Source organism: Gavia stellata, chromosome 10 (genome assembly GCF_030936135.1).
Source record: "Gavia stellata isolate bGavSte3 chromosome 10, bGavSte3.hap2, whole genome shotgun sequence".
In the NCBI taxonomy this organism is placed as follows: Eukaryota; Metazoa; Chordata; class Aves; order Gaviiformes; family Gaviidae; genus Gavia; species Gavia stellata.
In genome coordinates, this window is record NC_082603.1 from 28,838,160 (window position 1) to 28,865,241 (window position 27,082).

Sequence of the window (27,082 nt, forward strand, 5' to 3'; positions counted from 1 at the left end):
TGCTTCAGTTTCTGATAGTTGGCAAGAGCCTGTCTTCTGGTACTGCCAACCTGGACTCCTAAACAAGAAGCCAGATCTGGTCTTGGACTGCTTCAAACATAACACTTTAACAGCTATTTCATTCCCTTCATTTTATCGGGCCTTTATGGTTGATTACTTCATTTTTTCTTCCTCAAACAGATGGCTAAAAGTTTGCTTAAAAGCAAAATCTGAGATTCTCATGGAACACCAGGACTCCAAGAGTCAGATCTTACAAAAATCCTTTCAGTACTACAAGACATTCAGTAAGTCACTAACCTTGGCCAATACTCGTAGTTCATATTTGCTAGATGCAGTAATTGTTCTTGTTTCTGTCTTTCAAACTCTAACTAGTTACTGTACATGAGGAAAGTTTGGGCTGAGAAGGACACTGTACTTCACCTGAGCCCCAGGTAACTCCCCTTGAGACCACAGGAGCTCTTTGATGGAACAGGAAGTTTAACCAAAGCTTTCTGAGTTGCAGTCAGGTGCCCAAACCACAGCACCATTTTCTTCTGCATTTGCTTGCAAGAGGGACACCTCTTAACCTCTGCACTTCCACTACCGCCATTTGAACAAGAGCTCAGCAGGCATGGCAGGCACCTTTAAAGTTTTAGACATGCTTGTTGAAACAAAGAGGATTAGGAGAAACTACCACTATTACAAACCCAGTCTCCTGCATTCTCCTAATCATCTCTTTTAGTCACCCTCAGGAGAGAGGCTGCTTCCTGAGCCCTTTCAAGCATCCTGCACACCTACTTGGTAACTAAATCTCAGGAAAAAATACGCTGAAGAAACACAGTGCCTAGTGAGATTTTTTTCAAAGGGATTTTAATGGCAATTAAGTAGAAGATACTTTGAAAAGTGTATTACATGCAGTCACAGGAATCTGCTATCTAACCTAGAGAGAAGGTTTAAGAGCCAGAGCAAGGGACAGAGTTATTGAAGAGATTCTGTTAAAGTACAAATTAGGTGGAGGACTAAATAGCATTGCTATAGAAGGACAAAAAAATGAATCTTTTCTTTTGGTCAGATTATGAGCTGCTCATTAGAATCTTTCTGTCTGAAATATGGCATGCAGTCTTCTGGCTAGAATATTTTCATTACAATGATATTTAAAAAAAATACTGAACACTGGATAACAACTACAAAAAAAAAGAAGAAAGGTCAGATCCAAACGCCTCAAAAATTCTGGAGTTTTGGTTCCCTTGGACCTCACTCCTATAGAAGTGCAAAATATCTAAAGAAATTTTAAAGGGGGCTTATAAGAAAGACAGGGACAGACTTTTTAACAGGGCCTGTAGCAATAGGACAAGGGGTAATGGTTTTAAACTAAAAGAGGGTAGATTCAGACTAGATATATGGAAGAAATTTTTTACGATGAGGGTGGTGAAACACTGGAATGGGTTGCCCAGAGGGGTGGTAGATGTCCCATCCCTGGAAACTTTCCAGGTCAGGTTGGATGGGGCTCTGAGCAACCTGATCTAGCTGAAGATGTCCCTGTTGATTGCAGGGGGGTTGGACTAAATTACCTTTAAAGGTGCCTTCCAACATGAAACATTCTATGATTCTATAAAAACTTTTTCTTTAATTTTGGCCTTTTTTAGAAGGTATTTTCTGAGAATGCAGTTTCCTATTTTCCCAATTCTTTCATAAAGGGTGAAAAAAAGAAAAATATTTGTAAAAACATACAGAAAATTACTTCTTAAAACAATAAAAGTGTAATGGAAAGATGAAGACAAACATGTGATTTGAGATGATTTTTCAACTTTGACTTAATTCAGAATAGATAACTTACAGGGACCAGATATGCCCAATAATTTTATACTGTTCATAGCCACATGACTTTTTCAAGCTATTGGTAGACAACCCTGAGACATGTATTACATGGCCTGCCAAAACTGTTATTTTTCCTCAGTGAGGAATTATTCCTACTAAATAAGTCAGTTTTCATTTTGACAGAATTCCAATTAATAAGATGAAAGTCAATATGAATATTGTGCATCCCTTTTGCAATTCCTTGTTTGTATACTGGGGTATAAGGATAAGGAACCCATTGGCTTATACTCATATAAACCTGCTTGGTCATCAAGAAAGAGCTGGATGAAAGGTGCAAGAAAACTGACAATAGTGACTTTTATTGTATGGTTCTCAAGTCTTCATTGAGGTCAGCAAAATAACATGAGATGTCCCAGGAGAGCTTGAAAAGAACCCCACACACTTTCTCAGCTATATTTTTCTAAACTATAATTACTTTCCTCTTGACTAGCAATTCCACTGTGCTGAAATGACTATAGTATCAGTCTTTCCATGTTCAAGCAGCATATTTACTATGATAGTACTCACTTGCTTTTCAACATCAGTATGAAACAAATTTCAAAGTTAGAACTAACTTGTTTTTACTGTATTTTTGGTGAATGCTTGGAGCTGTCCAAGGCACACAAAAAGCAGACCTGTAGTGTACGGACTACAGAATCTTCAAAGATAGGGGAAACGGGTCAGTATGAAAGTCACTGAGACCATTCACATGCATAAAATAACACAGACAGGAGTTCACAAGCTCAGGTATAGTATACTGCCTTTGGTATTTCAAGTTTAAAATTGGAGCTCAGATACAGAGCCCTGTGGTCTACTACTCGATTTCCTATCTTACCTTTGCAGCGTGGATTTCACAGAGCTAGTTCATGTGTTGATTTTGGTCTTAATGTCACATTCTAATCTCTCGTATGTATCATTATCTTTCTAGTTTCCACAAAATAAACTTCATAAAACCTCCGTTTCTCATTGATCTCCTGAGAATAAGTTTGCCATAATCAGCACCCCTGCTAAATTATCCTCAACCTCAAATCAGCACATGGTCAGCATGCGTGACATGATGCAGAGTGTACTGCTGTGCTAGAAAATTTAATTGGTAAGGAAACTACAAATGGTAAATGAATTCACAAGGGTAAGATAGATATATAGAAATATGTGCATACACTGATATACGTACGTATGTATACATACACACAGAGACCACTACCACTGAATTCAGCCAGGACTATTCACACATGGTTGCAAGGATCTGTGAATTTACCAATTGGTTACAGAGTTTCTCAAAAATATATTGCATAAAGAAATGGGCAATGTCCCATACTAGTTTCAGCAGGTTTTGCAGAAGAACATGAAGATGAAAATAAAAATTAGCAATGTAATTTAACATGGTAAGAGTCAGTACCTGTTACCAGGCTTGTCTTATCTCAGATTCAATAGGTATGCCTGACAGTGCTTAAAAGTATTAAGTCAACAGTATGTCAATGGCATCCCAAAGCCTGAGGTAAAAAGATCCTCACACCTTGTTTTCACCAGCTCTTCTGTGTCTGGTCCAGGCAATGCTCGCTGCCCCGGCTGCCATCAAACACCCCCAGCACAATTCTGCAACACTGCGAAGAAATCATGCACGTGTTTAACCGAAATCGCTTAACAGAAGGTTGAAGTGAAGCAACACATGTGAACATAAATCAGACACTTGAGAGGGGAGGGAGAGGGTTCTTCAGGCTGCAAAGGCTAATTTAATCCAGGTGGAAATTTCTCTTTGGGGCAAGAAGCCCTGAGGGAGCAGGAGGCCCAGGGCCTCCTCACCACCATCTTGTTTCACTCAGGACACAGGGAGAGGCCAAATGAAGCCGCTACCTCAGCCATGGTGCTGCAGTCAGTCCTCCAAAAGACCGAGCAGGGGCTGCGAGTGTAGCTCAGCCTTGGGACCAGGGGATGAGTTGCTGGATCAGGAAGGAGGCACGGGGACACTGCTGTGAGACCTATGGCTGCCCCTCGTCCAAAGGGGATACCAGTCAGGTGCAGCCAAACAGGTTGTTACTGTGAGCACACAATTGAGGCAGGGAGGAGAAATGGGCACTATTCACCAGGAAAAACTCCCTCAGAGACAGATGGAGACAAACCTGTCATCCGTATGTTCGAATGGTCATGCCATGGGGGCTGCTGGCTGTGCCTGGCCCCACGGCCACCCCACTGCCCCTCAGCCTGCTGAGGGGAGGCAGGAGCCCGCCCAGTGCCCCACAGCACTGCCTGACGCAGCCGCCTGCCGAGGCCATGGCTACAGCCCTGCTCATGGGTTGGCTTTGCCTCCCGTTCTGTTGGGGAGTGCCATGGGACTTCTAAAGGCTGGCAGGGGTTCAAGGGTTGGCCTTCGTCTTGTCCAAAAATCATGGCACCTCCCAAGAGCCGTACTGACTGCCCACGCACCACCACCCCACGTATCCACCTCCCAGTGTGCAGGCACAAACAGGCCCCCAACCTGGCTGGGCCCAGCTGGGCCCTCTGGTGAGGTAAGTGTCTGCAGAGGGGATGTCCGTGTCCCGGCTAACATCCTCACCCACCCGCGGTGAACAACCCGCCGCCATTTTCCCTTTTCCCTGCAGCCCTTTCTCTTCCTCAGAAGAAGACACTCCAGCTTAAGCTGCTGCTACACCTCAGCTTCTCCTGCCTCATATTTGTGCTTCACAAAAGCAAAACATTTCCTTTTTGTTCAAGCAAGATTATAAAACAACCCCACAAAACCCAGTGAGAAATTCAGAATGTAGGAATGATGGCATTCTGACAAATAAAAAAAAGCCAGTTGAATATTTTAACCATTAAGAAGTGATTGAATCAAATTTACTATCAGTATTTCACGTAAAGGAAAAAAAGAAATACTGACTATCATAATGAAGTGTCTAGACCTGAGAAGTGTAGAGGTAATTGAATATTATTCTTCTTCTGTAGCATTTGAGCATTTAATAGTGCTTTTCTTTTTCAGAGGACACTTGTTGTTCCCTACTTGTAGGCAAACTTTTTTGATGAGCGATTTTGTTACGTGATCACATGGCCATAGAATAACCACAATGCTGAGAAACTGAGCTGGTGGGCCAAAAGGAATAAAAAAAGTTAATTTCATTAGAGATAAAGCAAAAGTCTATAATGATAAAGCAACAGTCATGTGGGTTATTCAAAAAAATCAAATGCTGTGGGGTTTTTTTTGCCACCCTCTAAAGTAGTCTGTACTTCACAAGTAATTCAATGAATTTTAAAGTAGGTAAGAAATGTGTTGGAATTTTCCCTTTAGCCATATCGGTCTCAATCCAGGGAAAAAGGATTTCAGCTTTTCCCCTCCCTCCTCCCCAATGTTTAGGAATATAGCATAAAATTCTACAGAATAGCCACCAGGCTATAAACACCAGTGGTCTCCTAAGAGTAACACGTCAAAGCGCTTCCAAGCGTTTCACTAGGCCATCGAGTCTTCTGCAAGTTCAAATGTTACATTAGGTGGCATGAAGAAATTTGTAATATTTGAAAGACCAGGGCTAGGCCTACATTTAGGACCCTGTTCCCATTTTAAAAAAAAAAAGAGTAAAATGCTTGTTAATATAATTGTACAGGATGTGACTGAAATTATTGGACATTGTATATTCATCTTAAGGTTAGCATTCACATAAGTGCCTTTCCCCGCCCCCCCCCCCCCACCCCCCCATGTTTCGTCATGGAGGTTGGTTGGTTATTTTTGTTTTGATCTTCAGTCAGGTCTCTTTCTCACTTTCACCTTCTCATAAAATATTGAGCCATCACAGATACTTTCCCCCTTACCGTCACACACAGGAATGTTTGGATGAGAGACCAATTGCTCTGCATTCTCTTGCCACACATCAAAACCCACCTTCAATTTTTAAGTTGCATTCCAAAAGAAAAATCCTACTTAAACACCAGTGACACACAATGGCCCCATATCGTTACTTTCTTACTTGTCTTTTGCAATAGTTCTGTGGTGTTGCCAGCACCAGAGCGATGTTTTAACAGTGCATCTCATGATCCCACTTCCTTTGAGTACTCTCTCATTTCCTTCAGACTACAAAACCGAGATAAGTAGGTTTGCTGGACTGCCAACAGGATTTTCCCCCTTCCAACAACATGACTGTCTTTATTGTTCATTAAATGCTGTTCTGCAAATACTGGCCAATGGTATTTCTGTAGCATTAATGTTAGAAGCCTGTAGAATTCTGCAAATCACGTAAAAAAATTTGTATTTTTGTACTCCGCCACTCCATCCTGTTAAGTCTATTGATTTAATAAAACAAGCCGCCTAAAATTATTTTTTTTTTTAATCACAGCAAGGTATGCCAGTAGGAATAGCCTTTTTCACTGCAAGTTCTCTAGGCAGAAAAGAACTCATAATTCATTGTCTGCCTAAGGAGCTCTCTAAGGAGAAGATTTTTACTTCTTCATCTTGTTTGCTCTGTTGGTTGATTGGCATGTATCTCTGTATATAACTATATGGCACAATGTTATAATAGCAAGGAAAACAAAATTATTACCTCTGCCTGACATTTCATCAGCAGTACTTGGGAAATATTGTCCCTGAAAAACACAGAACAGGGGGTTACAATTAACACTAAGAAGTGTTAATTAGACAGAGCTGGAATGACTTATTATAAAGCAGAGGGTATTTTACTTTTCCATGTCTCACAACAGTATAGCTTCCTGAGTGAAGTCAGGGGCTCTGCTCGTGTAGCTGAAAGTGAGGAAATATATAGCCCCTTGTTGCTATACTTTATCACTGAACAAGTACTTATTAGCAAGCATATTCTTTGGCACATGTTAGTATATATTCAGGACACAGGGTCTGTTTTGCCATTGTTAGAGCTCTGCTCTAAACTCTGAGGAATTTGACACATTTTAATGAACGAAGACAGAGTCCAGGAGAGCTTTCCTGCAACAGAGATTGCACACTTAATTAGGACCCTTATTAAAAATAAATACTCTAGTAGTACAAAAGTCTGCAATTCAAGCCTTGTGTCTCATACTGAAACTGGAGACAGTCAATATTAGTAGTCACTTCTGAAAAAATTATAAATTGTTTTGAGTAGCTCAAGGTCACACAGTGTTGGTAAATCAGCAGCAGAATTTAGTACACAAACCAAATCTTCTGAGACCCATGTGCAGTTTTCTCTACAAAACCTCACAGCTTCCTTCATTTACAAGGTCCCAGTGCCCCTCTGCAACAGCAATATCTCATTCTTATTCCATGAGAATAATCCAGTGAAAGTTAAACAAACCAACCTGCAAAGATAAGGGATAATTGTACCTTTCAAAAGACTTGATATAAGAAGTTAATATGCTTTACTTTAAGTGTACCGCACTCAGCTGAAGCATCGGTTATGCCTATTTCAAGAATCATTTCATTTTCAGATTAATCTCGGAACAGATCAGGAGCTCACACCCACTGAGCACCAGCAGCATGTTGCTACCACAGGAAGCACTTTGGTGCTGTGCATCCTGCTTCAAGACAATATTCTGTGCTTGGGTCTATGAAGAAACAAAGGCAGCTCTCGCCCAGGTGAGTCCAGAATCTACGAGTGTAATATCTGAGAGCCCCACTTACACCAGAAATTAAACTGAGAGGAAAAGAGACTAAGTCATCGTTATTTTTGGCAAAATAAATCCCAGTTACCACCAACCAGGATGATATACACTAATAAAATATTTTCATTGTTATTGTTGCTCATAAAGCCTGGAAAAGCTTTAAGAAAAATAGCTACAACCTATTCTTTCCAAAAATGAAGAGCAATACTCAGAAACCAAAGAACAAAACAGTCAAATAAGTCATCTGTATGCATAATTTAAAAAAATAAATAAAATTAAAAAGCACAACAGTAGTCTGGGGGGTTAAAATCACAAATATTTCAAATTTAACATATAATCTGAAGATCTGTAAAAAAAGTATGCTCTTAAGGATAAAAATTTTGTACAAATTTCATTTCTGTTATAATAAATTTAATCCTTGGATTGGGGAAGCATGAGGTTTCAATTAAGGTTGGAAAAAAATGATGATGCCATGAACATCTGCAAAACAATAGAGACAGTCAACAAAGATGGCTCTGTGCAAAACATTTACTGAAAAATCACCAACATGATCCTTTTGCTGTTGCATTTTGGATGCCAGATGGCTGGAGGGAGTTCAGCAGGCAATTTCTTAATGAGAGCGCCTCTGCCCAATATCATTGACATCCATCAGATGCAGCATCTACCCTGCTGAGGCATCCAAGAAAACCAGACATTTTACCAATGACTTCACCAGGTCAGTCTTAGCTTTTTACAGTTTATGGAACATCATTTGCTGTTGTTCAGTTCAGCCCATCTAATCAGGGCTGACTTTCCTTAGACATTTCAGTGATGAGGAATAAAATAGCACAGGAGATAAGGCTCCTAGGATAGCCTTAGCTCCCAGTTTGGTCCTGCTTTTAAGACCACACCTATCGCTCATCACCTCCATCACCACAGACTTCTAGCTCAATAGAGCCATTTCCCACCCAAGAGCCAAGTACACCATTTCACCAGCCCTACCCTACAGTTAGAAAAAATCCTGCTAGCCAAGCATGTTGACATCCTTGTCTCACACAGGTTTCAAGCTCTTTCCAGATCAAAGATGTACGTATCCTTGCTTGCCAAGACAAAGTAAGTTCTTCTTTCAGTGACCAACGTACTAGACACTGAAACATAGCTGACCCCTCTCCCAGGAGGGAAATGAGGAAGCCAAAGTGAAAGATGCAGAGGATCCCAGTGGGCCAGTTAACATACATTTCAACCTGGCTTCAGAATCCATACGCACTTGCATGTAACACTTAGGAAATAACTCTGTAATGGTGAACCATAATGCCTTTGCCAGCTTCTCCAAGTGTCTGCCATGGGTGTAGGGTACATCCTGAATATTTCGATACTGTTAGACTCCCAGTAAATTACAGTTGGGTTAACTCATTCATCTGGTGTACTTTGGGCAACAGATTATGCTTGTAAACCACGTGATGGATGAATTTTCCCCCAAATCCAGCAAGTCTTATACTACTTATACTTATCTTCCAAAATATTTTCCAATAGCTCTGAAAAAAGAAACTCAACTAGTGTTTTGGGATCCTTTTCACCCATTGAACAGGAAGAAGGCTGTAACATAATTCTTTTAGAGAAGAGACCCTGAAAACACCTCTCTAATCCCTACTCATCAAGGCAAAGCTTTCATGAAGAAGGGTACAGATTTTAGTGAGGGGCTGGGGCCATGTTTTGCCTGCCAAATCTACTGGAGCTTTTTCCCACTCTTGGCCCCACTACATTAGGATTATTTTCTCTGAGTCAAAATAAAGCTTCATAATGTGGATAAAAAGAATGATTAGAGAAATTAAACATAATTCATCCCTCTAAGCAGGAAAAAGCCAGGCATCTTGTAGCTTCATTTTAGCACATTGGACTGAGCACTGCAATTTTAGGCCATCTTCTGCATGCCTTATCATGTGCCATTTACTCCTATTGAACAGGTCTTTAATTAGATTCTCCTAAACAGTATAAGATATCTGACTCTCCCCTTACAAAGCAAAGGCTCTTTAAATTATAATCTCCACTATTTGCCCTGTTCATTTGGCAGTAAATATCTATGGCTAACCTTTCAAGCAGGAGATTTAGAAAACTGAGGAAATCCATAGGTTCTACCCAAGGTAAACCACGGGCTTCCCCAAGCCATGAGAGGAAATCGATATCCCATATCCCGCTTACAAGAAAGTGAGGTAACATTTTGATACCTTTGTTCCCTATTAAAGCTGTTTCATCAGTAAGTCCCTGCTGCACAAATCCGAGCTCATTCTGACTGTCTTCTCATGCTGCCATTGCTACTCTTGGTTAGAAGCTCACGGTCTCTGGATCCAGCTCCCTTTAGCAGGGGTCATACCCTCCTCCCTCTCCTGACTCCAGGTCCTGCTGACCTTTAAGGCCTTTTCTGGATCTGCTGAATGGTCTATAGGGGCCCTGCCTTGCTGGCCCTGCTCCTGTCTCGTTGAATCTCTGTGAACCTCTCCTATATTCTGGTCCAGGGCTAGTACCCCATTTCACTTTTAAACATCTGATTTTAGCAACGACCTCAGCATTTTAAGGCCAGCCAGTCTTGTTAAATCTCTCTGTAAACATAAACCCCAAGCAGATCTTTTTAAAAGCCTTTGTAATTCATGCTTTCCATCTGCCTGTCAGACCACACAAAAAGATCCACTCTCCATTTCTGGTTTCCTTTCCATTTCCCTCTTCCCCGCAGGAGCCTGCCCTGCTGTCACACACCTACTCAAATTTGCAGAGATCCTGCCCATCTATTATATTTGCCTAGTTAAATGGTCAACTACTTTCTGAAGATATGCATAGCAGATTTGTAATTATTGATGGGCAGTGAGACTTCAGGTAACCTGTTTTCAATGGATTTCTATCTTTTTCTGAAATTCCTCTATGCTTTTCCCAGTCTTTTTTCACTCATTTGTGTACTGGGGGGTGGGGGTGGAACAACATGGAGAAACAAGTCTCAACCTAACTCTTACAAACTTTATAGCACATTAACAAGATCCAAAACAAGAAAGGAGGGAATGTAGGACAGAAAAAAACTCTCCAAATCCATACTAGCTACAAGTATAGGCACACTGAGAACGTGCTAAAGGATCCATCATTACCCTCCACAGATCTGCATTACAGAGTTCATTCAGGCAGAGCTTCTGTGTGAATTCAGGAATCAGAACATATCCCACATATCACCATCTCTTACAGAAAATTAATCCACAAATCAGTATATGACAAGATTTTGCTCTGCCAGACCATTAGAACAGGGTTTTCAGGAAGCACTGTTTTTTCCCCCCTGTAGTTTAGAGTTTGCAAGGAGTTAAGATAAAAATCTCAGATAAGACTTTAGCTCCCACATACAGGTAAATCCAACACCGCAGAAAACAACATTCCAAACAGAATTATCCCCCAGGCGGGTGTCTCATCATGCCCTTGTCCTCGTCTGCCAAATTCACACCTGGGGTGAAGATGAACGTGAGTTTACTCTAGCATTTGGGTAGAACAGGCCTCAGACTTTGTTATGGTTAGAAATGGTTAGTAAATGGCCTGTTGCAGTTCAGACTACTAGTAATATCTTCTTGTCTTTAAGCATTTTCATCTCTCTTGATGTACTTGCTTCCACATGAACAATCAATGAGTCACTGTAAAAACACCCATCACCCTTTTACACAGATGGCCACTTGCTCAGCCCTTGGCCTGCATTATGAGCGTGCATGTAACTGAATCTCCTGACCTCTGTACAGCACCCGATATTACTATATCTGAAATTAAGAGCTTTTCATAGTTTCCTTGAAAATGTAAATCCTGCCACATAGTACCGCCTTACTCATTCTGTGGGGAGTGTAATCAAGTCTTAAAGGCTCCCTCAGGAAAGGCACATTATAATAGACTTTTAATACAGTCCAAGGAGCTGCCTTACACTTTTCATGAGTATGGCTGTCCTTCAAACTCAACGCCCAGCGAGTGATGCAACGTTTTCATTACACTCTTGTAATACAGGCACCAAGATCTTATTTTAGTGATTCCTAAGTATTTCTACAGCCCTTACTACTGCATCTGAGTTCTCCATTATCTCTCATGAGTCAGAGACCCTGTCAGCCCCTCGCACTGCTCTTCTGTGCTGGAATTCACCCCTTCCCTCCTCTCCCCACTTCTTTCACCTTCAGCATTACCCAACACCGGGCTTACCTTGCAAGCCTACCTTCTTCAGCTACACCACCTTGCACCCTGTTAGCCAGGGCGAGCCAGCTCGTTCCCCCAGCCTTTAACCTCTTCCCACCCCGGCCCCATCCCTCCCATTAACACCACCTCCCCCCCATCAACACCACACCCTCCTTTCCCACCGCCTTCAGTGATTTCCACCAAATCCAGCAACCAGCCGCACAATTTAACGGTGAATTCAAGGCCACGGCGAGCTGCCCAGCTGGCGGGGCTGGGCTGGCCAAGCCCCGGCCGCGCCCGGGGAACCGCGGCAGCCGGCGGCAGTGAGCGTCCTCCGCCGCCCCGGCAGCGCACTTGGCGTCTTGGATCAGGAGCATCTCTTCCATCGGTTATTAGATTCCTAACAACATAGACATGAGGGGCACTGGCTGAAAGGGGATGGGTTTTAGACTAAAACGACTGTTAAAATTAATTTTATCTTTTTTGGGGTTTGGTGGGTTTGGTTTTGTTTTTTTCTGGAATGCGAAGCTCGTTTTGGAGGTGAAAGCGAAAAAGCATTGTGCAATGTTAGGGGTTTTTTTTCCCCGTGGGTTTTACTTCTGTTTTTTGAACTTACGCCCAACAGCGGGGGGGGGGGGGTTCCCCCTAATAAAAACGTAGAGAAAAAAAAGAAGGGAAACTGGAAAGGAACAGTATCAGGGCAAAAATAATTTTCGCAACAGTTTCAGCATTTCTGTTGAAACGCGGGAGATGGAAATCGGAACGAATGTTCCCGCGCCTTAATTGATGCTAAAAGCAGCGGAAAAGGAGTAAAACAGCCCGTTCCGCTCCCCCCGTAGCTGTTCGTACTCCGCTCGGTTCCGTCTGTTGAGCTCTCGAAGTGCCGCTGCTCCCGCGGGCGGGCGGGCGGGCGGGCGGGCGGAAGCCCCCGGAGGCGGCGGCAGCCGGGAGCCGCCGGGGTTCCGGGCAGCGGCTGTCCGCAGCCGCGCTTTGCCGCCTCGTCCTGTGGAGCTGCTCCTCCTCGGTTTTTTCCACCCGCTTAATCACATTTAAATATATTAAATACTTTCCCATTGTTGTTCTGGCATAGAAGTAGTTGCTGCAGTTGCCATGGGGATGTTATGACAACACGGGGGGACGCCCGCGTGATGAGAGGAGGCAGAGGTGTCCCCTCGCCTGCAGGACGCGGGAAGTTTGCCTGCCTGACACCGGCGCCCTGGGAGCGCCCGGCCCGGCGCTCCGCTCCCCGCGATGAAACCACCTCGGGAGAGCGCGATACCTGGGCTGGCACCCGCCGCTGGGGACAACGGAGAAGAGATGTCAGGGGGCGAGGGGAGGGCAGTGGGACGGGTAAAAGGCGCTTTCACCCGAGGGGTGCCGCCGCGGGCCCGGCTGCACCGGCAGCAGCTGTGTTTGCTCAGCGCCGGCGGCACCGGCACAAAGGCTGCCCGCCCTCTGAGGGGCACCCGGTGCCGCCCCGCCGCGCTCCGGCCCGTCCCTTCCCGGGCGAATCGCCCGTCCCTTTCCCTCCGCTCAGAGGCAGCGCCGGGCTGCGGGGCGGTTTCCGGGCCGGGAAACGGGGCGTCAAGTCCCGGGACAGCCGCCGCGGCGGCGGCGCCCGGAGCCCTCCCGGGTCTGCGGGAGAGCCGGGGCGGGGCGGTCGGGACTCGCTCCCCGGCCAAAACAAGCCATCGCTGCCCCCGCTGGAGGGGGCCTGGGGACGGGCTGCCTGGGGGACGGTGTGGAAGTGGTACCGCCACCCTTGCCAGCCGCGGGTCTCCTCCCCCGGCCCTGGCGGAGGGGCTGCGCGGGGCTCCGGCAGCCAGCGGGGCGCACGCCGGGGGCTGCTGCGGAGCAAAAGGCAGGGCCGGGGCCGGGGGGGGAAACGACCTCGCTCCGAGTCTCCTTTATCCCCAGGGCCCCCGCAGCACATCGGGTTTGCGGGGGGTGCAGCGAGGCCGGAGGGGGTGGGGGAGAGGCGGCCCTGGAAAAGAGGGGGAGCGTAGCGGAGCCTCTCCCGTCGGACTTAAAAATAAAACAACCAGCCTGTAAAGGCGGCCCCCCCCTCCCCTTCCCGGCCTCGCTCAGCCCGGTGGGCTGCGGCGGCCGGCCCCGGCCCTGGAAGCCAGCCCAGAGCCGCTGCCCCCAGCGCCGGCACGCCTTGCCGGGCTGCGCGGGCAGCCTCGCAGCGAGCTGGGCGCGGAGAGGTTCATTTTAGGTGAAGGAATGTCATTTCGCTACTAAATGGTTAGTCTAATTTGATCTTTATTATGCTGTGGATTAGGGCTGATTCATATTAAACAGCGGTGCAGTTAATATCACTCCGGAACGTGTCCCACTGTATGTACAGCAGCCGCTGTTACAGCCCCGCCGCTTCCTGCGACCCGTGGATTAAGATTTAATTAACAGGGAAGTTTGCTAGCGCTCGCCCGCAGCCTCTCTGCTTTACAAATAATTTATACTCGGTTCCGCGGATTTTTATTCAAGTGACAGCATTTTATTTTACTCTAAAAGGGACCTGAATATTTCATGTTCTGCCAGAGGCTTCTGTATACGAACCTCTCCGAGGCAGCTTCAAACCCAAGGGATTTTATTTTTTTTAATCGACGGGAATGACCTCAATAGGGACAATGTATCAGACTCTCTTACCCCCTACTCCCCCCAATTTAGCAGCCTAAACTACCCATATGAAAGTTAATCGTCGTGATCCCCATTGTCGGCTGTATAAATCCAAGCTCAAGCCAACCTCCAAGACACGGCAACAATTCTGATAAATTGTCCTGCTCGGCTAACTACACAAGAATGGCTTTTGTAATTAAAAGGGGAGCTGAGTTAAATCAACAGCTCTTAAGCCCTTCTCAACAGGGCTAGAATGGGAGAAATGTGGCGACTTGATTTCTTTAAGTAGCAGCTCTTTGTAGCCCATTCATAACCCTAGATATGGAAACTCATCCTGCACAAAGTCAGCTGCCAACCAAAAAAAAAAAGGGGGGGGGGAAAGTTTATTCAGATGCTCAAAGTCCATCTTTTTTTCCAGTCTAACATAACCCTGGCACTTTATAACCAAACAGACAACTCCTTTTCCAATTAAAGTGGAATTAGGAAACTCAATCAAATTAGCTCACTATTAAAGCCCTTCTTTATTAAACCGTTTTATTGTAGTAATATTAAGTTTCACCCGCTCTTGGAACACGAAACTTTAAAAAGTTTCCCTTGTGATATTGATTTGGCTGCTCCCAGGATGGATCAGGGTCAAAAGTATTTACCTAGGTGTAATCTGTAATATTTACTTTTTTTTTTTAAGAAAATCTTAAAATTGTATCCACCTTGATCAACCGCACGAGGGGAGGAAGAATTGCACTTTCCTTGCTACCGTCTTTTGATTTTACCCCGGGGCTTCCTTCAATAGCTACGACGGGACGCGCCTCCTCCCAGCCCCACCAGTACATGAACTGGTTGGTAGGGGCCGGGCTCCCAGCTCCGAGCCAATGTTTACACAGTTATATTTGAAGTGAGAAAGTAAACAGTCCAGCTGTGCCGCGGAGCGGTTCGGCGGGATTAGGTTTCCATACCAACCAACTTTCGGGGCTTTTACAGTCTTAATTCAGCCACGCACTGAACTTGTTCTTTCTGAGTAATAGTTTTCCTGGGCCAAACACTCCCAGGACTGATACCGAAGTCGCGCTCCGGCCCTCGGAAGGATGGCCTCTGGATGCGCGGGGGCTCGCCCGCTGCCCCTCCACCTCAGCGCCATCCATCCATCCATCCATCCATCCATAGCGGGAGGAACGCCTTTCTTACTTTTTGCTCTTGAAGAATAGTCGGACACCACTGCCAAAGGGGAAAAAAAAAAAAAAAAAACAAAAGAAACAACAACAACAAAACCACGAACAAAAAAAACCCAACCCACGCGTGTAGCCTTTACTCTTGAAATGAGGGGGAAGATTTGGAAGGACACACAGCTCCAAAAGTAACCCAGCCAAATCCTTCCTGCGCGCACCCCCCGCGCTGAGCTTGTGGCGTCGTAACTCATTCACGCCTGCCGCAAACACGTTCTTACCTTCTGAAAAAAAGTCGTTATTATACATCCCTTTGTTGATCTTGATATAGAAACCATTAAAACGCACATTCAAATTTCAGAAACGAGGGAGAAGCACCTCCCCATTGCTACAGGACCTTGCCGCTGTCGGCAAGGCGGGCGTTTGCTTTAGCCGGGCTTTGCTCCTCTGCGACACCACCAGATTTCCTAAACACGACAAAAAAACCGGCAAGATACCGAAGGAAAAAAATTCTGCTTAAAGTTACATCTCTGATATTTTTTTTTTCCCCTGGCGTAAATAATTAAAAGACCAGACCCAGAAATAAACGTATTTGACGATTTCGGTTGATAAGGAGATTGCTCTGGTTCGTACGCTTCGTTTTTATTTATAATTTTTCCGAAGAATATCTGGTTTGACCATGATAAAAATGTAGTAAACATGTTTGTACTAATTGCATATACTCCTTTAAATATTGACTGTACTTGTCAAAGGAATTTCCCAAAACACACTTCCAACGTCTCATAAAATACCACTTGCCATTTATAAGACCGATTTTTTTTTTAATAGAAAATAACATTTATTTCTATGAAATGGAAACACAGAATTACCTGTTAGAAACAGCAAGAAGTTTGCTACATCGGAACAAGAAAGCAATTTTCTTGCAGATCACGAATGAAGGAGGCTTATTAAACCGTCATACACCATTGGCGCCGGGGTCCTACGGACAGTTACAAATATATCTACTTTCCAGTGTTATATACAGATCGTAACATTTCTGGGGGCGGGAAGGAAAAGGCTTTCAATTTGACAATATGTTTAATCTATATGCCTGGTAAGTATTACAATGAGCTGTCTAACCTTTAGCTTAACGTTAATACCAAGTTCACCTACGCGTTACATTAATAACTTAGATTTCCATTTTATAACATTATACACTTGCTAGTATACATATATATATGTATGTGTGTGGGAAAGAGTGTGCGCGCGTGTGCGCGCACACCCCGCGACGCACCAAGGGTATCCATGCTTATGGCCATAAGCAACAAAGAGTGACTCATGTCTGGACAATGAAAGTGCACCGTTATCACCGTTTTAATACACCTACGTCTGTCCGCGCCGGGCTCTGCACGCCATCGTCGCCTCTACGGGGGCGAGGGGAGAGAAAGCCACCCGTGTCCGTCCACCCGTGCCTACCTAGCTACCTCTACACAGGTGAGCTTTAGGAAGCCGCCCCGCTATTGCTTCTCGGGGGTGTTGTTGACCATGGGCCCGTAGAGCCCGCCGGAGTAGACCTGCTCCTTGTGCACGGCGGAGCGGTCCCGCATGAGGTCGCTGAAGGCGTAGTCCACGGGCGGCCGGAACCCGAGGGTGGGCATCAGCCCGGCCGTGGAGTAGGGGGTCATGAAGGCCAGTCCCCGGCTGTGCGCCGAGTAGGCGAGGCGCAGGGGGTTGAGTCCCAGGTGGGTGCCCAGCGGGTAGGCGCCGGCCTCGGCCCCGAAGTGCGTGGCGTTGGGCTGCAGGGGGGAGAAGGCGGAGCGGCTGCCCAGCGTGCCGATGGCGGGGGCCATGGCGCCGGCTATCAAGGGCCGGTGGTGGGCGGCGGCGGCGGCGGGGGTGGGCGGAAGGCCTTGCAAGGCGCCGTCCCGAGCCCAGCCCTCCTCGGGGCCCTTCTCCGGGCCGCGGTTGTTGAGGATCTGCTCGATGGCCTGTACCACGTCCCCGCCGCAGCCCTGCAGCACCAGCTCCAGCACGCTGCGCTTGTGCGCCGGGAAGACGCGCGTCAGGATGTCGATGGGAGTCCGCTGCCGGCCGCCGGCCGAGGGCGACGGGTCCTGCTCGTCCTTGTCGGCCTCCGAGCCCGAGTCCGAGCCCAGCGGGCTGATGGAGCCCGGGCTCTCCTCCCCCTCCTTCGGGCCCTTGGAGACGGGCGAGCTCAGGAAGGACTCGCCGTCCCCGTTCTCCGAGCCCGAGCCGTGGCGAGCTTCTGGGGAGGAGGTGCCGGGCACGGACTCGCCGTCCGGGGAGAGGGGCTTCCCGCCCGCCTGCTGCGGGGTGACGGCGCGGCTCGGCAGCAGCGTCTTGGGGAACAGCTCGAACTTCTGCATCTTGGACTCTGCGGGACGGGCGGGGCGGGGAATGGGGGGGGGGGGGGGGGGGGAAAGGAGAGAGACCGTCAGTGCGGCTGCCCCAGGCGGGCCCCGCGGAGCGCCCCGGCTGTCGGCGGGACGGCCCGCCCGCTCCGCCCGGGGATGCCGCCCGCAGGTCCGCGCCCCCCACCCCCGCCGCCTCCCCCGGCTCCGTGTCCCCCGTCCGTCCCCGCCCCGCGGGTCCCGGGCGCCCCCCGAGGGCGCACGGCGCGGCCTTACCTGAGGCGCCGGCGCCTCCCTCGCCGCCGCCCCCGGCGCAGACGGAGCCGAAGACCTCGTACGCGGGCCGGGGCGGGATGATGCCGTTGGCGGCCGCCAGGGCCAACCCCTCGGCGGTGCCGTAGAGCAGCTGCAGCTCGCGGGCCTCGTTCTCCTCCTGCGCCTGCTGGCGGCGCAGCGCCACCTGGGCCGCCATGACGCGCTGGCGCTCGGCGATGAGGGTGCACTTGGCGCACATGCAGTCCTTCCAGCGGCAGTACCGCTTGTGGCCCTTCAGCGCCGACACCACTCCGTGGTTGCGGCAACGGGCGCACTTGGGCGTCCGCGGGTACTTCTCGGCCGCCCGCAGCAGCAGCGGCGGCGCCCGCAGCAAGCTCCCGGCGACGCTCACCGGCAGCGTGGCCGCCGCTGCCGCCGCTGCCGCCGCCACCGAGCTGGGGGGCACCGCCGGCGGCGCGGCGGGCACGCTGGGCAGCTCCGACCGCAGCTCCATCCCGGCAAGCCCGCCCCGAAAGGGCGAGCCCTCCTCCCCGGCCTCCCCCAAAGCAACGCGGGGCGGGGGAGCCCCCGCGGCGCACCCGCGGAGAAGCTCCCGGCGCCTTCAGGCGCGATCACGAGTGGGGGGCACACGGAGCCCCGCGTGCGGGCATGCAAGCCCCCAGCGCCTACCCCCTCGCCTCGCTCGCCGCCCCTGTCCCCCTACACCGGCACACGGCTCCGGGGTGGAGTTCAAGTGAGGAGCGGGCCGCCGGGAGCCTTTCTGCGCCCTCCTCCCCTCCCCTCCGCTCCCGAAAAGCGAATCTAAGACGCGAAAATCCAAGAAAACTTAGATCTCTCTCGCTTCCTTGCTCTCCGTGCGCATCTGGCAGGGCAGCACCAAGTCCATCGCGCCGGGCTCAAAGCCGAGCTCTCCCGTCCGCGCTTGCGGGACCGCCGCTCCCCACGGTGCCCCGGCGGAAACCCGAGCTGCTCCCCAAGCTCAGCTCCCCCGTCCCCCTTTAACTACCACCACAGATTAAGAGCGTCCCTTCAAAGAGCAATCCGGCACCTTCAACGACAGGATCCCTCGCCACAAGCCGCGGAGGCTAAAATCCAGGAGAGAAAAGGAACAACAACAACAAAAAATCGCCCCGTCTCCCGAGCAGCAGCAGCACCGCAGCCGGGCGGAGGGGCCGGCAACCCGCGGCCAGGGGAGCCCCCGGCCCGGCTGGGCTCACCCGCCGCGGCGAGCCCGATCAGGCGGCCGGCGTCGGAGCAGGCGGAGCCGACGGCAGGGCCGACGGGAGGGCCGGAGCAGGCAGGGCCGGAGCAGGCAGGGCCCCGCGCCCCGCGGGAGACGCTGCCGCCGCCGCCCCGCGCCGCGCCGCCTGGCGCGTGCGGCCCGCGCGGCCGGAGCTGCAGGCAGAGCGCGCTGGCCGCCGCGCCGCCCGCCGCCACTCGCGCTATTGTTGCGCCCCGCGTTGCCATTAGGCAACATTTGACAACAATGTGGCGCCTGCTATTGGCCAGGGGCGGGAAGCGCCGCTCTGATTGGCCGCCCGCCGGTCCGCCGCGTCCGCCCGGCGGCTGCCCGAGCGCGCCGCGCCCGCGGAGAGCCCGGGAGGGTCCTGGGGGGACCGCGGGGCGAGCGGCGTCCGCGCGTGTGCGTGCGCTCCCGCTGCGTGTGCGTGCGTGTCTGCGCGTGCAGAAATCGGTCCGGTTTCTCGCGGCCTGAGAGTTTGGCTTTGGGGTTTTTTTTTTAAATCCAGTGGAAACGGCATTTGCCTTGCCAACTGTTTGACTTTTTTTTCCCGGGTGTCACTTGTCAGAAGGGTGGGGGAAGATATACTGTGGAAGGTGACAACTCAACTTACGGTCTCCCCCCTCCCCTTGGAGATTTTGTTTTATAATAGTACGTAACGATGCCTCTCTCCTTCCCTTTTCCTTCCTTCCTTCCCTTTTCCTTCCTTCCTTCCTTCCCTTTTCCTTCCTTCCCTTTTCCTTCCTTCCTTCCCTTTTCCTTCCTTCCCTTTTCCTTCCTTCCCTTTGCCTTCCTTCCCTCTTCCTTCCTTCCTTCCCCCTTCCTTCCTTCTTCCCTTCCTTCCTTCCCTCCTTCCTTCCCTCCTTCCGTCCCTCCGTCCCTCCCTCACTCGCTCCCCTCTGCTCTTTCTCTCCCCCCTTTCCCCTCTCTCCCTCGCTCCACCGCTGCAGGTGAACTTTACGAGTGCCGCTGCCGGAGGAGAAGCCGGGGGTGAGTATGACTTCCCGCGGATTCAGCGCGCTGTGGGCCGGCAGAGCCCTGCCCGCCCTTCGCTCCCCAGAAAGCGAAGCTCCTTCTTTCTCCCGCCAGCTGTTTGCGTGACTACATGTGCAACAGGCGCCTTCCCCGCGGGGACGATAAACCCGAGGGGCTGCTTTTTGAGGAGGAGGCTGTCGGGCTGGTAACTGTATATTAACCCCGAAGCTTTTGTTTTAGCATTAACCACTCGGGTTTGACGTCACCTTCGCTGGCAACGGGGAGGAGGTAGCACTTCGGTGGGAAATAACGCCGTCTCCGTCCCTCAAGGCTCTCCCCTGCTTCCCACGAGGGATCGCCATCCTCCTCGGCACTCTTTAAAGTTCTTTGTCACAAGCAGCTCCTTCCCCATAGCGGGACCCGGCCGCTGCTCGCCACGGACCTCCTCTCCGCCGCCTCAGCATCCCCCCCTGCGCGGTCACACGCGCTGCGAGATCTTCCCCCGGCGCCTCCCCGGGAGGGCTGCGGGGGGCTGCCCCCGGGCGAGCTGCGGCCCTCGGCACCCGGGCCGGGAGGAGGCGAAGCCCGGGCTTTGCTCTAAACGTGCCGGACCTCCGCGGCCGGGGAAGCGCGCACGGGCGCGGTGTGCTGCGGAGGGCCGCGGGGCAGCCCCGCCGCAGGACGAGCAGCGCTCGCTGGTGCTCCGCTGCCCCGTCCCTTGTGTCACACCCCTTCTGTGGTTGTCAGAAGCACAACTGCAAATCCCTCAAACTCTTCGATATTTTTATTACACTTGCATCCTTCTTCCTCCCCTTCTTATTATTTGGGGTTTTTACGAAATGAACGCTTTGCCACCCGACTTCCTCTGTGTGCAGCTGCCACCCACTCCTCGTGATTTAGGTGTTATAACACCTTTATTTAATACAGCCGCCAAGTCAAAATAGCCGATTTAATTTTATTCGCAACTACTAATTTTACTCTCCGGGGACAATTACTCAGAATATCTCATTTACCTGGGAATTCGTAGAACTCGATCAGACTGAATGAGAAACATTCAAAGTGTTGCTTTACGGTGGCTTACCATGGGGAAAATGTTCTTCCTGGCAGTTTTGTTTGGCTTTGCGGTGGGTTTTTTTTTCTGCAAATACCTTCCCCGTTCCCCCCGAGGCAGCCTGCCATCCCCAACAATACAGGACACGGGTTACGCTGATTTCCCCGGTTCCCTTTTCTTTCAGCTTTGGTTTAAATTAAAGGGCTGGGTTATCCTTTCCGTTTACGGCGTGTTTAAACGATCTATTTTGGAAAGAGCCGTGGGGAAAAAAAAAAAAAAAACCAACCCCAAAACCCACAGCGGGTCATTAACCAGCCGGTGAAATGCGGTGGTTTCTGTTCAGAGCCTCATGCCGTTAGTAACATTGCAAACGGCGGTGTAGAAGTTTGAACACATAACGTGTAGCACCTCTATCCCAAGGCGTTACATACAGTTTCCGTAGGCTCGTGCAGCGCGTCCCCCAGTGACTATATAGGAAGAGTTGGGACACTATGTCCTAGCGCTGTGCACATGAACACCCAGTGTCCGTTTCTGATGCTTATCCCCAATCAGCACTACAGAGACCCCCTCATCCAAAACACTTGACCATACGTCGCTTTTTAAATGTTGCGCTCGGTATCAGTCCAACATCGAAATAGCCGGGTTTTGTTCAACAACCATTTATTGCAAAAACACGCAGCGCAGCCCCAGGATTCAGCAAGTACTGAGGACACTTGGCAAAAGCTCCCCCGATATGTCGCCAGCGTTTAACGGTTTCCCACCCTCCGCTGCTGCCCCGCCACCCCCGGCGGGGCAGGCAGCAGCCCCGCCGCAGCGGGGGAGCGCCCGGAGGCGGCGGGGGCCGAAGGCGAAGCCGCCGCCCGCGCCCGCGGCCCCGCCGCTCCCGGGGAAGCGCCGCTCTCCGCCGGAGCCGAGGCCGAGGCCTCCTCTCCGGGCCCGGCACGCTCCCCCGGGCTCAGCGAGACTCCGCTCTTCCCTCTTTCCAGCTCTGGTGGCTGAAGGGGGCACTTTCAAACGGGGTCCCGCTAATTTTTCTTGTTGCCGTTTTCTTACGAAGTGCCTTAGGAAAGGAGCGCCCCGGAGCCCCGCGTCTCACTTCTCACCGATTGGGGAGTTTAATAATAATCATTTCTCCCCTCTCCTCATTTTCCCTCGGAAGCTTTCACTGGGAACCTGGACGAAGAGCGCGCACATCTCTCCGATTTTATTCAAACAAAACACAACTTGGCCGTGAGTCAGCCCGGAGCGGCAGAGCCGCGGCCGGGGCTGGCCGTGGGGCACGGGCTTTCCCCGGCTTTGCTGCCAGAGCCCCGCGCGTCTGTGCGAGCGTGCACGGGAGGCACTGGGGGGGCCGCGGCTGCTGCCCCCCCCCTTCTTCCCCCCTTCTCTCCTACTGCAATTCATTTCTGTTTGACGAGGCACAATAAAATCCTCATGTACATCCCTGCTCTTGTGTCTTTCTTGGAGGGGGGGGTGTTTGTTTTGGGAACCCACAGAGCAGCCGTGCTCCCGCTGCGCGGGAGGGTGTGCCGGGGAACGGGAGCGGGACGCCGCGAGGTTCCGAGGAAGGAGAAACTCCTTCCCCCAAACCCAGCGAGAAGCAACTTTAAAGCCCCCGAGATTTGTCTCGCTCCCGGCTTGGCTCTCCTTGGAGCTCCTTCCACCGCCGTCAAAGCCGAGGCGCGGGCCCAGCTCCTTGCTCTCCCCCCAGAGGAGCAGCCCAGGTTTGGCACAGGGCGCCTGGGCCAGCTCCAGGGCCCGGGGCGAGCGGGTCCCCCCACGGCGAGAGCCCTGCCCGGGCCGCGCGCAGGCGGCTGCCGGCCCCGCGGAGCCCCCCGGGCCGGGGGGGGGGGGGGGCGGTCAGGGCGAGGGGTCGCGGGGCACAGCGTCGCCCCCGGTTTGGGCAACCTGCGCCCTCCAGACGCGTGAAAAGCGACGCCACTTCGTTACGGGGACGAAAAGGAACGCCGCGTTTCTTTGCGTGGTGCCCCGGTTGCTGCTTAGTTATCCCCGCTATGTGTTTGACTCTGGCAGCCTCCAGAAACGCAGGAACTCGGCGCCCACGACTCAGTGCTCACATCTGGGTCAGCTCGATAAAACACGAGGGGTTTTTTTTTTTTTTTTTTTTTTAGAAGACACGATCTTCCCGGTGTTTATTTCTCCCCTCACCCCCACTGATTCACCTAAAGGCTTCCTATGTATCGTTGCTCCCGTGCAGAAGTTTGAGAGGGCTGCATGCAACGGTGCCGCTGCATCTTCCCCCAATTACAGTAGTAAAATCTTAATTAAAAAGAGCCCGTCTATTGGCTGCCATGTCGGGGAAGGCAGACCCGCACGCCCGCAGGCAGCGCAGCGCCCGGAAGCATCCCAGAGAAATATAGTTCTTGATTAGTGTATTTTCATCTCGTTCTTAGCGGAAGACAGTTTGTAAGTACCTGCTAATGTTAGTGCTCTTTAAGGTTTCAATTGTTCTAGGGGGTTTGCCATTGACTTTTTCATTATTTACCTACTGAATCAAAGTAAGCAAATGCCATCTGTTTCCCTGCTGCTATCATCTTCACTTTTAATTATCCGCCCAGCAGCCTAATAGAGATGATATTAAACTAAATCTTTTTGACATTAAAAGTAATTATCCCCAAACCAATATTACAAGAATGAAAATTACCCTCGCACCCCCCCCCCCCCCAAGAAAAAGGCACATTCCTCCTAGTCGAGGCAACCTCTTCAGATCCCGGAGCGGGAAAAGGTAGACGGAGCTCCCGTTAGCCCGGACTTCTCAAGTATTTGAAACATTATTAACTCGATTTCCCGGCTCCCAGTGGGGGAGGAAAAAGAGGCAAGGGAGAGAGATTTGTGGAAGGAAATCAGGGAAAATCGGGGCTCCGCGTAGTCCCGCGTGGGCTCCTCTCCTCCCGGCAGCCCGGCGGCTGCACCGCGGGGACCCGCTCGGCTCCGCGGCCGGGGCGGGCGGCGGGGGCCGGGGCTGCCTGACCCCGGCGGGGCACCCCCGGGCCCGGCGCAGGTCCCAGCACCGGGCTTTAGGAAAAACGGCGTGTCATAAGTATCCGCACAAGCTGCCTCTCCCAGTGCTTTGCACCATCCAACGGCGCTGGTCGTGTGTATTGCGCTGGCGTTGAGGGGACGGTCATTACAGAGACCTTAGGAGGGGGTTCGTAATTAAGGGGAGGACGGCGGGTCCGCTAACAGATGGCCGCTTGCTGAATTACCTCTACAGAGTCATTTCACTTAGGCTCAAACTTCTCCGCCATTTCTCCTCCGAGTCGCTTTAATACGAGCCGGAGCCGCGTCCCCCATTTCCTTTAATACGTGCTAAACTGAGCTAATTTTAATTGCATGTTTCAACTTTGCTAATTAAATAGAGTGGTCTAATTAAAAGTGACTAGGGAACAGTTTTAATTCAACCCTCTACTTTTTTAACAATCCATTATGCAACAAATCCAGGGTAAGCCCTCCCTTTAAAAAAGCTACAGATGATTGAGTTTTTACACCTTTTTACACGCTCACAATGGGGAGACTTGACCCAACATATGTAGCGGCGGGGCTGGGCCCCCCCGGCTCCCCGGTGGGGCATTGGAAACGGGCTGTCTCGCTGCCGCTGCCCTGCCTGAGCGCTGCCGGACCCGGCTGCCTCCCGGGGCCTCCCTGCTGGAAGTGCTGAGACTATTAGCCCGGCAGAGGTTAGAGTAGCACATCCCCAAGACAGCAGCCCAGGATTTGGGAAAATCGGGCTCTTTACACGCTTCATCTCTTCACCAAGTGCTCATTAGGTTGTTAACCTCTGGTTCACATGAAAGGGGCATGTGATGAATCCCCTCCCGAACAAATGGGCGCATCCCCCTTCAGGCACCGAACAAAGCCCTTAAAATAACTGCACAAGAAAGCCTTTAGTTGTTACTCTAAAATTTCTTTTCTCTGAGAGCTTGTGCTCATCCACACACATGCACACAGGCACACAGAAAGAGGGGGGAAAAAAGCGCACACGCACAAAAATCCTCCCCCACCCCCCCACCCCCCACCCCCCCCGTGCGCTGGAGCTAAAAATTAAGAATCCGGGTTCCGTCCCCCGGCCCTTTGGCGCTGGCTGGTGTCCCCCGGGTTTGGCTGAGACTCGGGCTGGGGCTTCCCAAGGGAGGGGAAAGAAATCTTAATCGCTTTGGCGGAGCGGGCGGGGGACGCAGCCTCTGCCTGCGGAGGGGGAAAGCCAGGCGCCCCCGCCGGGGGGGCAGCCCTCTGCGGGGGTCCCCGTGCCGATCCCCCCCCGCTGCTCTCCCCTTCTCCCACCCGCCCCCGAGAGAGGAGTTGAGGGGATTCACAGACGAGGAGGACGCGGGCAGGAATTTCCCCTCCCCTCAGGGGGAGCCCAGCGCGGGCCGGGCCCCCCCGGGGGAGCCCGGCGTCCCCCGCCGCCCCGGCCCCGCTCCCCGCTGGAAGCAAGGGCGGCGGAGCGGCTCGCCGCCGCAAGGAAGCCGGCTCACCTTGGAAGGCAATGGGGCCGCGCACTCCCCTGTACGGGGAGCTTACAGCTAATTGAGGGATGGCCGGGAGAGCAGAGCCTGGCTCCCGCATTCCCACAGCTCTTGTACGGATTTTAGGCTCTTTAAGACCTTTCCTTTTTTCTCCCTCTCTCTCTCGCTCCTTCTCCCTCTCCCTTTTTATTTCCCAGCCCCTCGGGCACGGATTAAAGTGACAGACAATTTTCCCTTCGCACCTTATTGATGGTTAAATGCACTTTGAGATAATGCGCGGAGGGCGGCGGGGGGTTCCCGGGAGCGCGGAGCGTTTGGGAGCGCGGCAAACCTCCGTGGGACGGTGGAGCGGGCCCGGGCGGGGGGGGGGGGGGGGGGGGGCGGACGGGCACCGGCTGCCCCCCGCTCCCCTCCGCTCCCCGTCACCTCGCAGGTGGCTGCGGGGCAGCGAAGGCTCCGCCGGGAGCCGGCGTGTCTGTCAACGGCGCTTTCCGCGGCACCGGAAAACACGCGTGTGCCGCAGCCTCTCCGGCAGCCGTGGGCCTGCGGCGTGGAAGCAGTCGCTCACACTCTCACACACACGCAGGTAAAGAGGAGGCAGCGGTTCAGAGCCAGAATGACTCAGGAAAGCTCCGCTCTGCTAATTTACTACAGGGCGCTCCGAGAGGTTCATTAAAAAGGCTCTTGTCAGCTCCCTAACGATCCGAGAGCTTTTTAATTATATTTTATATTCCTCTACCCGTCTCCTAACTTCAAACACATGGTAAAAAGGATTTGCTGTTTTGTTTCAGGTAAAACCTAATAATTAAAATTCAGACCCCGTCCCATGCATCTGCTTCGCCTTTGCCAAATGAATTGAAGGGAGAGAGAAAAGCGATTTCATTGAGATCACAGATGGGGTGCAGGTTTTTGGAAGAAATTTGAGAAACACCATTGTCCAGAATCAAAACTCTATGTCTTGCCCCACAAAGGGGGCTGCTTTAAGCCCCTCAACTTCTATGGGGCTTGTTTTTTAAACTTTAAGTGTTCCGCACAATAAGCTGCCACCAAAATGTCACAACCACTCTGATTCCAAGTGTGTCTCGCTGCAAAGGGTGCAGAAAAATGAAGGGAGCGAAGGGAAGAAGTGTAATTAAAAACCCTCGAGCTCCCTCCTGCCTGCTGGGGCACGGCGGCCCGTTCGGGGCGGGGGCGGCCGGGGAAGTGCCCCCGCCCGCGACAGCGGGACGGGCACCCCGGGGTGCGGGGCAGCTCCCCCCGGCGCGGCTCCGCATCTGCCCTGCCCCAGCCCGGCTCTGCGCATCGGAGCGCTTCCATATTTTGGAGGCTAAATTGTTTCATTAGCCGAAAGCAGA

The 27,082-nt window shown here is 51.3% G+C and overlaps 1 protein-coding gene across 1 annotated transcript; it reads right to left on the reverse strand.

The window, feature by feature from the left end:
- Nucleotides 1-16,843: 16,843 nt before the first annotated feature.
- Nucleotides 16,844-18,467, reverse strand: DMRTA2 (DMRT like family A2). The gene is made up of 3 exons (XM_059822239.1): nt 17,975-18,467; nt 17,865-17,903; nt 16,844-17,721 (listed from the first exon to the last, which is right to left on the reverse strand). Exons 1-3 carry the CDS (start codon nt 18,465-18,467, stop codon nt 16,844-16,846), a joined length of 1,410 nt encoding a protein of 469 aa, XP_059678222.1.
- Between the last annotated feature and the right edge of the window lie 8,615 nt (nt 18,468-27,082).

Excerpts from the sequence above, each read along its gene's own strand:
- DMRTA2 (XM_059822239.1), bottom strand. The coding sequence starts at position 18,467 with ATGGAGCTGCGGTCGGAGCTGCCCAGCGTGCCCGCCGCGCCGCCGGCG. Across the intron at positions 17,904-17,974 it reads GGGAGGCGCCGGCGCCTCAG|CCGGGGGAGGCGGCGGGGGT; the intron begins GTAAGGCCGCGC and ends GGGGACACGGAG. Across the intron at positions 17,722-17,864 it reads TGGGGGGCGCGGACCTGCGG|AGTCCAAGATGCAGAAGTTC; the intron begins GCGGCATCCCCG and ends CCCGTCCCGCAG.